The sequence below is a fragment of the Carettochelys insculpta genome, chromosome 17, assembly GCF_033958435.1.
Source record: "Carettochelys insculpta isolate YL-2023 chromosome 17, ASM3395843v1, whole genome shotgun sequence".
Taxonomy (NCBI): domain Eukaryota; kingdom Metazoa; phylum Chordata; order Testudines; family Carettochelyidae; genus Carettochelys; species Carettochelys insculpta.
Genome location: NC_134153.1, coordinates 22,824,573 through 22,841,655, shown reverse-complemented (window position 1 = coordinate 22,841,655; position 17,083 = coordinate 22,824,573). Strand labels below are relative to the sequence as shown.

Genomic DNA, 17,083 nt, shown 5'->3' with positions numbered 1-17,083 from the left:
GCGCTGTGGCTATGGGGGGGCGGTGACAGCCCGGAGCTGGGGGCAGGAGGTCGGGGCGCTGTGGCTATGGGGGTGGGGTGACAGCCTGGAGCTGGGGGCAGGAGGTCGGGGCGCTCTGGCTATGGGGGGGCGGTGACAGCCCGGAGCTGGGGGCAGGAGGTCGGGGCGCTGTGGCTATGGGGGGGCGGTGACAGCCCGGAGCTGGGGGCAGGAGGTCGGGGCGCTGTGGCTATGGGGGTGGGGTGACAGCCTGGAGCTGGGGGCAGGCGGTCGGGGCGCTCTGGCTATGGGGGGGGCGGTGACAGCCCGGAACTCGGGTCTCTCTCCCTCACCGGGCGCCTCCAGGCGGCGCGGCCCGCGGAAGGGGCCGGGCTGCGCGGCGCAGGAGGCGGGGAGCGGGCGTGGCGCGGTGCTGTGCGGCGGCGCCGGCCGGCCGGCAGGAAGCGGTGGAAAGCTCTGGAGCGGAGCCGGTCGCTCTCCCAGCTCCATGGCCCCCGCGGCCCGGGTCTCCGAGCTGCGCCGCGCCGGGAACGAGCAGTTCCGCAACGGGCAGTACAGCCAGGCGGCCGCGCTTTACAGCCAGGCGCTGCGGCTGCTGCAGGCGGCAGGTACCCGGCCCGGGGGGAAGGGGTACAACTGCCGCCGCCCGCGCAGAGCTGCTCTCGCTAGCTCGTGAGTGGCGGCGGCGCTTGCTGCGGCCGCGGGTCGGGCAAGACGCTGACCCACGTGCCTGGCGAGGGGAGGCCGCCCCTGCCTTGCGACCCCGTTAGCCGAGCCCCAGCGGCGCGGCTTACCCGGGCGCCCGCCCGCAGGGCTGCAGCCGCTCCGCGTGGCTTAAAATAAGTCTCCCGCAGATTGCAAATGGGCGTCGCTTGAAGCGCCGGGGTGACCCCAGACTGGGCAGCCCAGCTCTGTGCGCCCGCACTGTGGCCGGGCGTGTGTGCTGGGGTGGCGCGCGGGATAGGAACGCAGCTGCAGCTCCTTAGGCCCGACCGTGCCCTGTCGTGAAGTTACTAGTGCTTCTGCAAACTCTTCTGCAGCCAGGGCATTTCCCCAACTCCAGCTACCACCACGTGGCGTCAGTGCCCGCTGCACCCGCGGAGGGGCTCCGTTATGGACAGGTGGGAGAGATGCCGGCCTGAGTGCCAAGCCTCGATCAGACCCTACATTTTCGCCTTCCCTCGCCCCATCTTCAGGACAGGGACGATGAGACTTTTCTACCTCTCAGCAGCCCTGAGGATTAATTAGCTAATACTGTAGAGCTGAACAATGCTGAGTATTATTGCTAGTACTGGTAGTGATACCAGCAATAAACCTTTCTGTTCTCTTTCTCCAGCCATGACTTCAGTACCTGATCTCCACAGCCCTGGAGTCTTGTGTTTTTTTTGTTTTGTTTTTTTTGCAGCAAGTGGAAACCTCAAATGAGGTGGCTTTAAGGTCTGTTGAATTCTGTGCCACATTTCAGTTTGATTTTTCTGTCTGTGCTCTTAGGAGAGAAGAATGTTGAGGAAGAGAGCGTCCTTTATTCAAATCGAGCTGCCTGCTATTTGAAGGATGGAAATTGTAGTCTCTGTGTTAAGGACTGTTCGGTGTAAGTGTCTTCTATATACAGAGAACTTTTTTTGTCTTGAGTGATAGACGATGCTTATGTCCCCTGTTAGTGGCTGATGATATTGTGTCCTGGTATAAGGCTGTTAATTAGTCTTCATTGGTCTTCCTTCAAATCCATTATGAATATTTTTACCCAGTTGGGTCAAGTATGGGCAGATTCTGTTCTCTGTTATACTGGTGTGAATCTGTATACACACGCAAATAACCACAAACTAGAGTTGGCCCATAATATATGAAGAGTTCGGCCAAGGATTCTGGTTGCGTCACGTCCCCAAGTGCCTCTTTCCCAGATACACATTTGTAATGGAATATGATATAGCAGAGACTTCCTCCTCGGAAGGTAGGAAATTTAAGACTAAGGCCCTGAGATCTTAGGCAGGCTTGGAAAAGCCCACATGGCTCAGCTAGGTTATGCCTTCACTGCTCTGCTACAATAAAGTGCTTATAAGTAACTTGGGTTAGCTAACCTGAGTTAACTCTGGTTTAAAGTAACAGTGATTGCACAGCAGCTTGACATGATCCTAGTCTGTCTCCTCCAACTCTACAGGAAAACAATAGTCAGAGGTTCTTGTTTTTAGGCAACAGTTTGCATAGCACCAACAGTGTACTACATGTATATACACCTGTGTAACAAAAGGTTCTTCTTGAAACCGCTTACTACCCAGCTAGTGGTTCTCTGGTTGACACATCAAGATTTCTTTGTAAATCTTAGAAATGGAAAGTTTGAAGTGGTGGTGTGGACATCTTGGTCCCAGGATATAGGAGAGGCTACGTGTGAGGGGAGACATCTTTTATTGGACCAACTTCTATTGGTTACAGTGACAAGCTTTCAAGCCACACACAGCTGCTTTTCAAGTATGGGAAAGGTACTTTGAGAGTCACAGTTAACAATCTGTTCCACCTTGTGCTTAAGCATGTAGCACACAACGTGTATTAACTACACTTAGTAACAGAGAGGAAGTCGTGCTAGTCTATACACTATCAAAACAAAAAGCAGTCAAGTAGCACTTTAAAGACTAGCAAAATAGTTTATTAGGTGAGCTTTCGTGGGACAGAGTCTGTCCCACGAAAGCTCACCTAATAAACTATTTTGCTGGTCTTTAAAGTGCTACTTGACTGCTTTTTGTTTTAACTACACATAGAGTAGCTCGAAAGCTTGTCGCTTTCACCAACAGAAGTTGGTTTAGTAAAGATATTAATTATAGTAGCTACCTTGTTTCTCTAAACTTAAAATATGACAGTGGAGCCAGTGTTTTTCAGATAGATATTCTGGTGTGGATTCATTAAGAGCTTTCTGCCTAACCTAGTGTGTTTAGTATGCAACCAAATAGTTATATGCATTCATGGGAACAAAGTTCAAAAACTTTATAATGACAATGGAATTATTTCATGTATGGCGAGAACCTGTTGCAGCAGGAAGTGAGGCTTTAATTTTTATTTGGAGCAGAATTATGGTTTTAGCATAACCTTTCTTTGTTAAACAGGCATTAGCCCTTTTTTGAATTAGGATAGTCCCTAAATGGGCCTTTATCACAGTTATTGAGAGACGAGATGAATATTTTGTTCCACTGGGTATACCATCACAAGAATTAGAAATGGAAAAGTTCACTGCATCTCCAATACTGCAGCATTTGTTCCCTACAATGCAGTATATGAACACAGCTTGAAATATTGTCACATATTTCAAGACTGTGCCTCTGAAAATGCGGGTCATAGGAAGTTGAAACTTGATACGGTGATATGGTTCCCATTTGGGGGAATTTGCTCTTAAAAAATTTGACTATCTGACTACCTTTTTGATGAGTTTGGCTCAAGTGGCCCAGTGAGCTGTGTTGCTTTCTTGCCACTGTTCTAGTGCACTGGACCTGGTCCCTTTTGGAATCAAACCCCTACTGAGGCGGGCAGCAGCCTATGAAGCCCTGGAGAGGTACCAGCTGGCATATGTGGACTACAAGACTGTATTACAGGTTGATTGCACTGTACAGGCTGCACATGATGGTGTCAACAGGTAACACTCTATTGTTACACAGATCAGAATGAAGCCTTGAACAGGCAGCAGAACTCATTCGACTGCCTTTCTGAATCTCAGTCCCACTTAACTGTGATGACTGCCTGTGAACAGGTTGGGTGCATTAGAATGCTTCACACATGGCACAGATCCAATTGTTTTGTGGCCAAACACTACCTCTGTGGTGTGAGTTCTTTGGTAATATTTGCTGCCAGCTTTAGAGCTGTCTGTTCCCATCAAGCTGTTATTTCCCTTTATTATAGCTGGGAGATGACTCCATTTGGCCATGCAAGTCTTCACATGTTTTGCATAATGCTTCTATTTAGTCAATTAACCAATTATAAGTGGCCACATTGAAATTTGAAGTCTCCTTGGTACTTTTCTGTTCCCAAGTGTGATGGGATCCTAATGAACACAGTATGTTCTATTAAATCAGTTTTGTGAGGAACAAAAGGCATCTAAGCCTCTGTGCTGCTCCATATCTTCTTATCGTTCACAGCACTGGTGTATTCTAGTAAATTCATAGCTCCCTTCCGGCCATATCTTCCTGCTTTTCGTATTGTCGATACTGAGCAGAGACTCTAGTTGAAACCCTTCGTGTAGGAAGACCCTAGCTTTGATTTTCATAAAAGGAGACAGAAACTTTCCTCAGCAATTGAGCTGGCAAAAGAGGCTCTGGACAGGAAATATGGAGAATTTGTAAAGACTGAAGCTTGTTGTAAAGGTATTTTGTTTGTTGTGAAAGAGTATAAACCAGCAGATTAAAAACTGCTCTGTGTGGTAACTGAATGGTCTTCTCTTTTTTAAGCATCATTTCTGAATGTCTTTACAGCCACAAACATTCTCTGTTTATCTACTTATTTCCCAGAATATCTAGATCTCCTTTTGAAGAATCACGGCCTTGTGGTTCAGACTCAGGACTGAGAGTCAGGAGGCCTAGATTCTAGTCCTGGCTCACTATGTGACCTTGGGGCCAAGTCATTTAACTGCAAGACCTCAGTTTTCCCACTTGTAAAGGAAAAAGCCTCATGTAGAGACACCTGTGCATATGTGTACATGAGGCTCAAGACATTAAATAACTGAACTACTCAATGGCAAGCACTAATATGACAAAGCAAGCAGTCTTTAAAGACTGACAACTTTGTTAGGTAATGAGCTTTCATGGGAAAGACCCACTTCTTTAGATTCTGGAGCAGACCTGAGCTGGATCTTTCCCACGAAAGCCCATTACTGAATAAAATAAAGTTGTTAGTCTTTAAGGTGCTACAGGACTGCTTGCTTTGTTTTGTGAAGATGCAGACTAACACAGCTAACCCACTGAGACAGAAATGACAGGTTTGCTTACCCTAAAAGCACATATTCCTTGCTGCATGCCGTTAGCGGGTGACAAGCATAGCAGTTGCAGTAATTCCCTGCAAATGTTAAGTTAGGAGCTTGCCTATTGAAACTGACAGTCCTGGAAAGATGGCCTGCTCTGTCAGCAGCCTTGGTAGCTGCATAGCCTATACCTCTATTTCCAGAATGACAAAAGCCCTGTTGGAGAAGGATGGCCTCGAGTGGCGCCAGAAGCTCCCACCAATCCCTCCAGTTCCTCTTTCTGCTCAGCGAAGATGGGACTTTCCTCCTGCAGAAAGCCAGGAGGCTGCCCAAAAACACAAGCCGAATGAACCCGCATCTCTGGAAAAACAAGGTAAGCTTTTCCTATCTTCAGTGGCTTGTGGAGCTGTGGGACTCAGACAAGTAAAGTACACGGCGTCTGCTGTGTAAGGCATTGGCCTTGATCTCAAGAAAAGTGGTCTCAGTTCCTGGCTGTGCCACAGACTCCCCATATGGCCTTGGCCAAGTCACTTGACTGTACCTCAGTTTTCTGGCTCTATGATGGGAATAATATAATACTTCCTTTCTTCTACCATTTGTCTATAATAGGAAGCTCTTTCAGGCAAAGACTGCCTCTTACAATGAGCTTGTACAGTGGGGTACTGTCTTTGCTTGGTATGTGTAAGCTTTAATACATGTAATAAGTCCTAATAAACCACTTACTCCACCTATGTCCTACTGCTGACGAGCCACCACCTCAGGATTCTTGAACTCTGCTGAACAAGGAATGGACGAAATTGCAGCTTCACCTGATTTTAGTCTCTGAATTTTACTTAAACAAGACATGTGAGTCTATAAGCCATCTCAACAAGGATGAGGTCCTACTAGGAGTCTACTACAGGCCCCCTAGCCAGGTGGAAGAGGTAGATGAGGCTTTCTTTAAACAGCTAACAAAATCATCCAGGGCCCAGAATTTGGTGGTGATGGGGGACTTCAACTATCCAGGTATATGTTGGGAAACTAATACAGCAGGGGACAGACTGTCCAATAAATTCTTGGATTGCATTGCGGACAACTTTTTATTCCAAAAGGTTGAAAAAGCTACCGGGGGGAAGCTGTTCTAGATTTAATTTTAACAAATAGGGAGGAAATTATTGAGAATTTGAAAGTTGAAGGATGCTTGGGTGAAAGTGATCATGAAATCATAGAGTTCACAATTCTAACGAAGGGTAGAAGGGAAAACAGTACAATAGAGATAATGGATTTCAGGAAGGCAGATTTTGGTAAACTCAGACAGCTGGTAGGTAAGGTCCTATGGGAAGCTAAACTGAGGGGAAAAACAGCTGAGGAGAGTTGGCAGTTTTTCAAAGGAACATTATTAAGGGGCCAAAAGCAAGCGATCCCGCTGTGTAGGAAAGACAGAAAACATGGCAAAAGACTGCATTGGCTCAACCAGGAGATCTTGCATGATCTCAAAATAAAAAAGGAATTGTATAAGAAATGGAAAGTAGGACAAATTACAAAGGAAGAATATAGGCAAACAACACGAGCATGCAGGAGCAAGATTAGAAAGGCTAAGGCACAAAATGAGCTCAAACTAACTACAAGCATAAAGAGAAACAAGAAGGCTTTTTACAAATACATTGGTAACAAGAGAAAGACCAAGGAGAGGGTAGGGCCATTGGTCAGTGAGGAGGGAGAAACAGTAACAGGGAATTTGGAAATGGCAGAGATGTTTAATGATTTCTTTGTTTCGGTCTTCACTGAGAAATCTGAAGGAATGCCTGACAGAGAATGCTAGTGAAAAAGGGGTAGGTTTAGAAGCTGAAATAAGAAAAGAACAAATTAAAATTTACTTAGAAAAATTAGATGTCTGCAAATCACCAGGGCCTGATGAAATGCATCCTAGAATCTTCAAGGAGCTGATAGGAGAGGTATCTGAGCCTTTAGCAATCATTTTTGGGAAATCGTGGGAGACGGGAGAGATTCCAGAAGACTGGAAAAGGGCAAATATAGTACCCATTTATGAAAAGGGGAACAAGAATAACTTGGGAAACTACAGGCCAGTCAGCTTAACTTCTGTGCCAGGAAAGATAATGGAGCAGGTAATTAAATAAATCATCTGCAAGCATTTGGAAGGTGGTAAGGTGACAGGGAACAGCCAGCATGGTTTTGTTAAAAACAGATCATGTCAAACCAATCTAATAGCTTTCTTTGATAGGATAACGAGCCTTGTGGATAAGGCAGAAGCCGTGGGTGTTGTATACCTAGACTTCAGTAAAGCATTTGACACGGTCTCACATAATATACTTATCAATAAACTACTCAAATACAACTTAGATGGGGCTACTATAAGGTGGGTGAACAACTGGCTGGATAACTGTACCCAGAGAGTAGTTATTAATGGTTTTCAACCCTGCTGGAAAAGTATAACTAGTGGGGTTCCGCAGGGGTCTGTTTTAGGACTGGTTCTGTTCAGTATCTTCATTAACAATTTAGATATTGACATAGAAAGTACACTTATTAGGTTTGCAAATGATACCAAGCTGGGAAGGGTTGCAACTTCTTTGGAGGATAGGGTCATAATTCAAAAGGATCTGGATAAACTGGAGAAATGGGCTGAGGTAAACAGGATGAAGTTTAATAAGGACAAATGCAAAGTGCTCCACTTAAGAAGGAACAATCAGTGTCACACATACAGAATGGGAAAGGACTGCCTAGGAATGAGTACAGCAGAAAGGGATCTGGGGGTTATAGTGGACCACAAGTTAAATATGAGTCAACAGTGTGATGCTGTTGCAAAAGAAGCAAACATGATTCTAGGATGCATTAACAGGTGTGTTGTGAACAAAACACGAGAAGTCATTCTCCCGCTCTACTCTGTGCTGGTTAGGCCTCAGCTGGAGTATTGTGTCCAGTTCTGGGCACCGCAGTTCAGGAAGGATGTGGAGAAATTGGAGAGGGTCCAGAGGAGAGCAACGAGAATGATCAAAGGTCTAGAGAACATGACCTATGAAGAAAGGCTGAAGGAATTGGGCTTGTTTAGTTTGGAAAAGAGAAGATCGAGGGGGGACATGATAGCAGTTTTCAGGTATCTAAAAGGGTGTCATAAGGCAGAGGGAGGGAACTTGTTCTTCCTTGCCTCTGAGGATAGAACAAGAGGCAATGGACTTAAATTGCAGCAGGGGAGGTTCAGGTTGGACACTAGGAAAAAGTTCCTGACTGTCAGGGTGATCAAACACTGGAACGAATTGCCAAGGGAGGTGGTAGAATCTCCATCACTGGAGATATTTAAGAAGAGATTAGATAGATGGCTTTCAGGGATGGTTTAGACAGTGCTTGGTCCTGCCATGAGGGCAGGGGGCTGGACTCGATGGCCTCTCGAGATCCCTTCCAGTCCTACTCTTCTATGATTCTGTGATCATTGTCCTGTGGCATCAGCCCTTCAGGCATGTCTAGTCATCTCGTTGTTAGTAAATGTATGGTGCCTAGCGGCAGCACTCAGATATCTAGGTGAGTTTCTATCCAAAGATAAACTTCACAAAGTGCAGAGTTTTCTGGGAGAACTGAAGCATTTCTGTGGTTACCTAAGTTGTCATACTTACAAACCCAAGCTTTTATTAACTGTATTGATCACAGTTGTTAACAAATGTGACTGCTCAGCTCTTTTTTACATAGCACTATGTTCTCTCAAATACAACTTCCAGTGCCTACTGCTGCTATGATTGAAAGAGCAAAAACTTTGAAGCAAGAAGGAAATGAACTTGTGAAGACAGGGAACTACAAAAAAGCTATTGAAAAGTACAGCGAGAGTCTAAAACTCAGTAATCAGGAAAGTGCAACTTACACCAATAGGTAAAGTACAAGCACCTGTTTACCCTATTTGCCTTTGGCACATTGTTTAAATAATTGTTGTAACTCTTTCCAAATAGGAACCAACTCTTGCTGTCTGATGCACACACATAGCTCCCACGTATAGCCATATGCATGCATGAGGTAGAATTTTGCCTTTAACATCTGTCATTGTTGTCCTCTGATCAGAATATATAGCTTTGTACATGCTTATAGGAGTCTGGGGGCCAGTTTTCTCTGCATAACAGATGTTTGCTGTTTAAGTGTTGCTTTCAAAGTGGCTTTGAAGAGCCTGTATGCAAACTGAAAGCTTAAAATTGTTTTGCTTTTCCCCACCCCTCAAAACTTTGGTTTTGCTAAGACTGTCCTGTTTTCCATGGTATAACGATTTACCTGAAACCTTTACTACTTGTGGTGCATCTGAAGGCAGCTGTAGAGAACTTTCCAGTGCATGTATACGTAAACATTACTATCTTAGAAATTCTTAAAGTGACAGCTGGGGGAATGAAAAACTTTTGAGAAAAATATTAATTGTTGCAGATATGTGGAGCAATTATTCTCCCTTTTGAACCAAAACCAGTTTTGAGTTCAGGAAACGAGAAGATCCTTGATTGATAGTACATGAAATGAACAAAGCTTATAAAGTTGTTTTTTTTTTTTTTCCCCTTCATTAAAGGGCAGTTTGTGACTGGGCACAGGCTATGTGCCCAGGATACATGTGCCGCACATCGAGCTGCATGGGCATTAGATGGCAGGCTTACAGCCGTCTGCTGCCCAGTCAGTGAAGGGTTTGTACAGTGACTCATTCCAAGAAAGAAATTTAGCTAAGATTGAATAAAGTGCACCAAAGCAGGGATCATTGGAGCTCACCACTTGATGCCTAATACCTTTAACCACTATTGTCTCTGTTCCAGAGCTCTTTGTTACTTGTCTCTGAAGCAGTACAAGGAAGCAATACAAGACTGCACAGAGGCTCTGGAGTTAGATGCTAAAAATATTAAGGCATTTTACAGACGTGCTCAAGCATTTAAAGAACTAAAGGTAAGTACAAAAACAATTTTCATATCCCTTTCAGAACTGGGTTAGAGCAGCCATGTTTTCACCAGTATCACTGAATATTGAAACAGTGACTGTAGAATTTCCACAGCCTTTTTATAATGCACCTGTGGGCAAAATAACTTCAAATTTGCTACCTGGCTAGGCTATGGTCTGGTGCATAGTAAAGGGAGATTCCTTGTCATTTCAGTAGCTAACAGCTGCATGGAAACGATGTTCACCTCTTTGGGAGAACAAGGAAACCTGAATCAGGGTGTTTCTTTCTGTAGCTGTTCTGCAAGTCAGATTTTCTGGAAACAATGCTTACATTACCAAAAACATAGAGTCATGGTCCTTACTAAGTCAGGAGCAGCTGCCTTCACCTTCATGTGGATTTGTCATTTGCTAGCTTCAGGTCTCTTGCAATATTGAGTTGCCTGAAATTCCTGGAAACAGTTAGATCCTGTGTTTGGGACTGCAAATGCCTCTAGCCAAAAGTTTTGGTGAAGAGCCTACATCTTCAATTACAGCTAATTGTGAGGTTCTGTAATATTTAATCAATTAAAGCAGCTTGTATTAAATTACTTGTATGTTGTCTTGGTGTGATACATATTGAACCTCTCCAGTCTGGTACTCTCTTGTCCAGCATCTCCATTGCCCAGCATGATTTTAGTTAGCATGACCAAATTTCCCATGGTCCCATAAAGTTTATTTACAGCCCCAAGTCCTGGCTCTGTGTTCTGTGCTGTTGTTTAGCTCTAATTTACTCCTAAATATCTTCTAAGAGCCCAGTAAGCAGTGGAAGTGTTGGTAATGCTGCTAGACCTCCTGTGATCCGGCAAATTCCCTTGTTTGGCACTAGTCAGGTCCTGAGGGTGCTGGACTAGAGAAGTTCAACCTGTATTAGAATAATTGAGACTGAAGCAGGTTAACACAGAAACATCAGTCTCCTGAGTGCACCTCCTGTATAAACTGAGTGCCTTTCCAGTCCCCTGTTTATGCACATTACAAAACAGCTGTGTAGTTGTGAGAAGCACATGTGAAGTAGAAGGGACAGGCACAGTTGCACAGCACTTGAACTGGTAAGACCCATTTCCCAGTGTGCACCTTTAAAAGCCAAGTTTCTAAAATGTCTGCATTTTCACTGGGCTATAAATGTGTTCTGCTCCTAGGATTACAAATCAAGCCTGGCCGACATCACCAGCCTCCTGAAAATTGAACCAAAGAATACAGCTGCACAGAAGCTACTGCAAGAATTGAACAGGAACTTAAAATAAAAAGGAGCATGAGATTTGTCTGCTCTTTACTGCAGAAGACAGGCTTTCATTTCAATACCGCTATGGAGCCAAACACCATAGGGCTAGCTCTGAAATCTCCCCATCCTCATTTGCTGAGTAGTAGCTAGTTCTGTGCTGCTTACTCACATGTAGGTTAACTTATATCATATTAAAACTGTTATTTCCTTATACGATCTTTTTAAAGTTTTGCATAACCCTGTCTTGGAGAAGTGTTCAGGTTAATTACCTTGGTATAAAGCAATTATTTGTAAGCCCATTGTTTATTTAAGTTAATCGGTTTGTAAAGATGTGCATGGGGGACAGGTCTCCCCTCTCATGGCTGAGGTTGTCTTCAAGAGCAGTAACCTAAATGTATGGTACAATGTATTCAGACTGGAGAGAAGCAGCCCTACTGTGTGTATACTGCTGCTACTTGCATAAACAAGCCACTTACAAGGGCTGGTACACCAGAAACTAAAGGTAGGATTGCCTTAGTACAGTTCCAGGCCCCTTTAAAGGTGAGAGTGAGACCTCCACAATAATCAGTGGCTCAGGGGTTTTCTATTGTACTAGAGCAGCTTTTGTATAGAATAACTGTTCAGAAGCTTGCAGCTGCTTTCATATCGCTCTTATCCTTCTCCAAAAGAGCCACCCAGCCTTTAACTTAAAACAGCCTTGATACTGTAGTTGTGGACTATTGTCAATGCACTGCTGAAGTTAGGGGCCCTGGTGCTTTGAACCCTCACAACTTCTATATGAATAAGCATTTTAGCTTTAGTTTGTGTCTTGGTGACAGCTGCTATTACCAGTGGTGCAGGCAAGAGGGATGTACAATGGTATCCTACATGGGGCCTCTGTGAAACATGGTCTGCTGCTATCACAGCTGTAGAGCATGTTATACGCTGCTGCTTCCCATCTGGTGGTGGAAATGAGTTAATATGGAGACAGAGGTATCAAGAGGATTTGTTTGGCAAAGCTACTGTATGAACAATGCAACTTCTATTAAAAGCCAGCATATGTTACAGCAGTGTGTTTTTATTAGAATTGGGTATGTAACAGTAAGCGGTGTGTATGTTGGTACTACAGGTGTGATGGTTGACAGGGAAGATCAAGCTTCCACTACTATAAGGTATTATTGACTTGTCATTAGAGCCTTGGGCAGGGCCAGGTGAGATACAGCCTACAGCCCACACCTGGCCTGCCAAGCCTTTTAATCCTGCCTCTCCTTTGATGCTTGCACATGCTACCAATCTCATAGAACTGGAAGAAACCTTCAGAGATTATCAAGTTCAGGCCCCTGTCCTCCCAACAGGACCTATCATGATCCCTGATTAATTATTACATTAAATATGTGCCTCAGATCCATAAATAGCCCCCTCAAGGATTGAGCTAACAAACCTGGGCTTAGCAGGCCAATGCTCAAACCACTGGGCTGTCCCTGCCCCCAGTAAAATGTTACAGGGAAAATCAATTAGTTGAAAGGTGGTTTAGGTTGCAGAATCAAGAACTCCAGAATTAGGGTTGACAATTTAGCCATGTCAGTATGCATTGTTAGGAGGGGAAGAAACAATCAGTTTATCTATTCAAATCAGATTTAAAAAAAAAAAAAAAAAAAAAAGTAAAATACTAAGGCTATGTCTACACTAGCCCCCAACCATCAAAATGGCCATTTTGAAGTTTACTAATGAAGCACTGAAATACATATTCAGTGCTTCATTAGCATGTGGGCAGCCACAGCGCTTCAAAATTGACGCAGCTCGTCCTGACAGGGCTCCTTTTCAGAAGGACCCTGGCTACTTTGAAGTCCCCTTATTCCCATCTGCTCATGGGAATAAGGGGACTTTGAAGTAGGCAGGGTCCTTTTGAAAAGAAGCCCCATCTGGACAAGCTGCACAGCAGCGAGCCACTTCAATTTCAAAGCGCTGCAGCCGCCTGCATGCTAATGAAGCACTTCATTAGTAAACTTAGAAATGGCCATTTGCGTGGCCATTTCAAAGTTTGGGACCAGTGTAGACACGGCCTAAAGGTTTAATTTTAAAATAAGTTAGAATTAAATCTCATCACAAATATGCTATACATATACTTAGGCCATGTCTACACTGACCCTCCCTTTTGAAAGGGGCAGGCAAACATGATTGATTAAAATGCAAGTGAGATGTTTTGCACAGTCAGTGCCTCATTTGCACAATAGCTACCCACCATTTTGGAAGTGCTGATGTGTACATAGTATTCCTTCAAAAGGAAACCCCTCTTTGGAAAGCACCATTCTTCCAGGATTTCATTTTGAATGAACCTTCTCTACACTGTTTTTCTTGTGATTATGCAAATAAGCATGAGATGTAAACTGGCACTTTATTTGCATTCCCCTTTAAACAGGGAACTGTACTGTACACAGCACTTTAGCCTCAAAAAATGAATTAAGGGTAGAGAGACTAGAGCCATAAGTACCAGGCTCTTGCTTCTCAAAAGTTCCAGGCTTTCAATTTGTTTCTCAGGGGACTAAAATGTAACAGGTGCAAAAAAACAGACACGATGGATAGGATTGTCTTTATTCTGTGCCTATGTGGTAGTAGATCTTGGTCAAACACAGAGGAGTTAGTTAAGACGTTGTCTTAAAGATAGAGACAATATACACATAGCTTCCTATATTCCTTCAACATTTTGCTACAGAAAGGCCGTGTCTACACTAGCCCCGAACTTCAAGTTTACTAATGAAGCGCTGAAATACATATTCAGCGCTTCATTAGCATGTGGGCGGCCGCAGCACTTCGAAATTGACATGGCTCGCCGCCATGCGGCTCGTCCTGACGGGGCTCCTTTTCGAAAGGACCCTGCCTACTTTGAAGTCCACTTAGTCCTATGAGCAGATGGGAATAAGGGGACTTTGAAGTAGGCGGGGTCCTTTCGAAAAGGAGCCCCGTCAGGACGAGACGCACAGCAGTGAGCCGTGTCAATTTCGAAGTGCTGTGGCCGCCCGCATGCTAATGAAGCACTGAATATGTATTTCAGCGCTTCATTAGTAAACTTCAAAATGGCCATTTGCATGGCCATTTTGAAGTTTGGAGCTAGTGTAGACACAGCCAAAAAGTGTCATGACATGTGGCTGTAAGAGACTATAGCTGGGAATATTTTGAAGAAATTCAGTCTGTGCTTTAAAAATAAAAGGAAAATGTATCAAGTACAAGCAGCACAAGAAATAGATGCAGGACCTAGTTACAAGAATGAAATAAGGAAAACTGTTTATTAGGAAAAAATTATGTAGATATGGCTAAATGGATCAACAGGTTAGTAACTTAAATAATTCACTTTGCAATGCATCATTTTTCAAAGCTTCCTCTACACCTTGTACTAAAAGTGTGATTTGCAAAGTAAATTCCCAAGCTGTTTGCTGTAATGGATGTTGCTGGACAAGAAAAAAAAAAAAAAAAAAAAAATTGTAGCTTACTTAATCCTTATGGCTCATTTGATTAGTTAACTAGGTTTACAATCTATCAGTCAAGTATACAAAGAAGAAAGCTGCAGTAAGAAATCTAGACTTGCCAGTGAATGTCATTTTCTAGTTTTATATTACATAATACCTGCTCCTTATTTTTGAATATCATGGCTACAGACTATAATGCTGATAGGTTCTGCAGACTGGACTTGATGAACTTTTAAGTTCCCTCCCAGTTCTGAGGGAATTAAAGTCTTTAAAAACTCATGGAGATAGAGAGGTCCCAGATGATTGGAAAAAAGCCATGTACAGCACCCATCTTTAAAAAAAGAAAAGAAGGACAATCCAGAGGGAGCTGTAGACCAGTTAGCCTTACCTTTGTCCCTGGAAAAATCATGGTAAGAACCCTCAAATAATTCATTTTGCAGCAGTTGGAAGAGGGGAAAGTCATCAGAATCAACATGGATTCACCAAGGTCAAGTCATGCCTGACCAATATGATTAGCTTTACGATGAAGTAACTGGCTCTGCAAATGGGGGGAGAAGGTGGCGGACATGATACACCTTGACTTCAGCAAAGCTTTTGCTACAGTCTCAAACAATAGTCTTGCCCGCAAGTTAAGGAAGTGTGAACTTGATAAATTGACTGTAAGGTGGATAGAAGGCTGGCTAGATGATTAGGCCTACTGGGTAATGATCAATGGTGCTATGTCTGGTTGGCAGTCGGTTTCAAGTGGAGGGCCTCAAGGATCACTTCTAGGGCTGGGATTGTTCAATATCTTTATTAATGACCTGGATGAGGGATTGCACCCTCAGCAAATGTGCAGATGACACTGAGCTAGGGGGACAGGATAGGGTCCAGAGTGTCCTAGTCAAATGGAGGATTGGTGCAAAAGAAATCCACTGAGTTTCAACAAGGACAAAGCACAGAGTCCTGCATTAGGGATGGAAGACTCCCAAGGACTGTTACAGGCTGGGGACCCACTGGCTAAGTAGCAGTGTAGCAGAAAAGGACCTGGGGATTGCAGTGGATGAGAAGCTGGATATGAATCAGTGTGCCATCACAGCCCAGAAGGCTGACAGCATATGGGGGTGTATTAGGAGGACCACTTCCACCAGATCTATAGAAGTTATTATTCCCCTCTATTCAGGGCTTGTGAGGTCATACCTGGAGTTTTGCATGCAGTTCTAGGCTCCCCAGTGTAGAAAGGATGTGGATGCATTGGTGAAAGTCCAGCAGAGAACAATGAAAATGATTAAGGGGCTGGCAGCACATGAACTATGAGGAGACGTGGAAGGATCTGGGCTTATTTAATTTGCAAGAGAGAAGAGTTGGGGCAATTTGATAGCAGCCTTCAACTTCCTGAAGGGAGGCTCTAAGGAGGATGGAGACAGACTGTTCTCAGTAGTGACCCCTGGCAGAACAAGGATCAATGGTCTCAAGTTACAGAGTGGGAGGTGTAAGTTGGATATTAGAAAAAAAATTTCAGCAGAACGGTGGTGAAGTGCTGGAATGTGTTACCTAAAGAGGTGAGACACTCACTATCCTTAGAGGTTTCCAAGTCCTGACTTGACCAGTCCTGGCTGGGATGATTTAGTTAGGGTTGATCCTGCTCTGGACAGGGGCTGTACTCAATGACCTACCAGAGGTCCTTTCTAGCCCTAGGAGTCTATTATTCTATTCCTTATTTTACTTCAGGATAACTCAGCTTTTGCAAGAGAACCACATTCTATACTTTTCTCAAAAAACAAAAGTGCCAATAAATCAGTGGGGCTTACTCCAAAATTAATCCCACTCTAAGCACAGTCTTAGCTTTTTTTAAGTAACTTAATTTAAATCAAATTAAATAGCCTTGATTTAAATCAGTCCACGCTGATTATTAGTCAAGTACCTGATCCGACCCGCCCCCAAACTGCATTCAGTAGAGGCAGACACGCAGCATGGAACATGACCAAAGAGCTATAGCTTCACAAAGTTACACAAACTGCAGGAATGTGTCAAGCAACCCTAATTACAGGCAGCATTGCTTGATCTCCTTTTAATAATGGCACCTTAATATTTTCCATATTTTTTGGGGGTGGTTGACGACATCTCTACATGGAACAGTACACACTGACTGACAGGTCCCTTTCCAGATAGGAGATGCAAAGTGATGTATGCCAGAAGGGCAAAAACTAAATCACTATCTTACTTGGGTCTACCTTTGCATTTGTCAACACTGAGTTCCAGCTGCCCATTCACCTAGCTTGACTTATGTCTCTGAAGTTCCTCCCAGTTCTTACTTAACCAACAACTGTCATCTACAAATACTGACAGAGTAACAGAGATAGCCGTACTAGTCTATACACTATCAAAATAAAAAAGCATTCCAGTAGCACTTTAAAGAATAACAATGATTTATTAGGTGATGAGCTTTCATGGGACAGACCCACTTCTTCAGACCATAGCCACACCAGAACAGACTTAATACTTGAGAGCTCCCCCTATTTTCCAAATCATTATTGAGCTACGTTAAACACTGGACCTAACACAGACCTTTGGGGTAGCCCA

At 43.9% G+C, this 17,083-nt stretch overlaps 1 protein-coding gene across 1 annotated transcript; it reads left to right on the top strand.

Moving 5' to 3' along the window:
- Positions 1-429: 429 nt before the first annotated feature.
- On the top strand, positions 430-12,136 carry TOMM34 (translocase of outer mitochondrial membrane 34). The gene is made up of 7 exons (XM_075011739.1): positions 430-608; positions 1,492-1,591; positions 3,467-3,619; positions 5,140-5,309; positions 8,644-8,791; positions 9,703-9,829; positions 10,996-12,136. The coding sequence occupies exons 1-7, from the start codon at positions 488-490 to the stop codon at positions 11,098-11,100; spliced, it is 924 nt and encodes a 307-aa protein (XP_074867840.1). The 5' UTR covers positions 430-487; the 3' UTR covers positions 11,101-12,136.
- Positions 12,137-17,083: the final 4,947 nt, after the last annotated feature.

Coding starts and splice junctions, on each gene's coding strand:
- TOMM34 (XM_075011739.1), top strand. CDS start 488: ATGGCCCCCGCGGCCCGGGTCTCCGAGCTGCGCCGCGCCGGGAACGAG. Junction 1,592..3,466: donor TGTGTTAAGGACTGTTCGGT/GTAAGTGTCTTC, acceptor CCACTGTTCTAG/TGCACTGGACCTGGTCCCTT. Junction 9,830..10,995: donor AAGCATTTAAAGAACTAAAG/GTAAGTACAAAA, acceptor TTCTGCTCCTAG/GATTACAAATCAAGCCTGGC.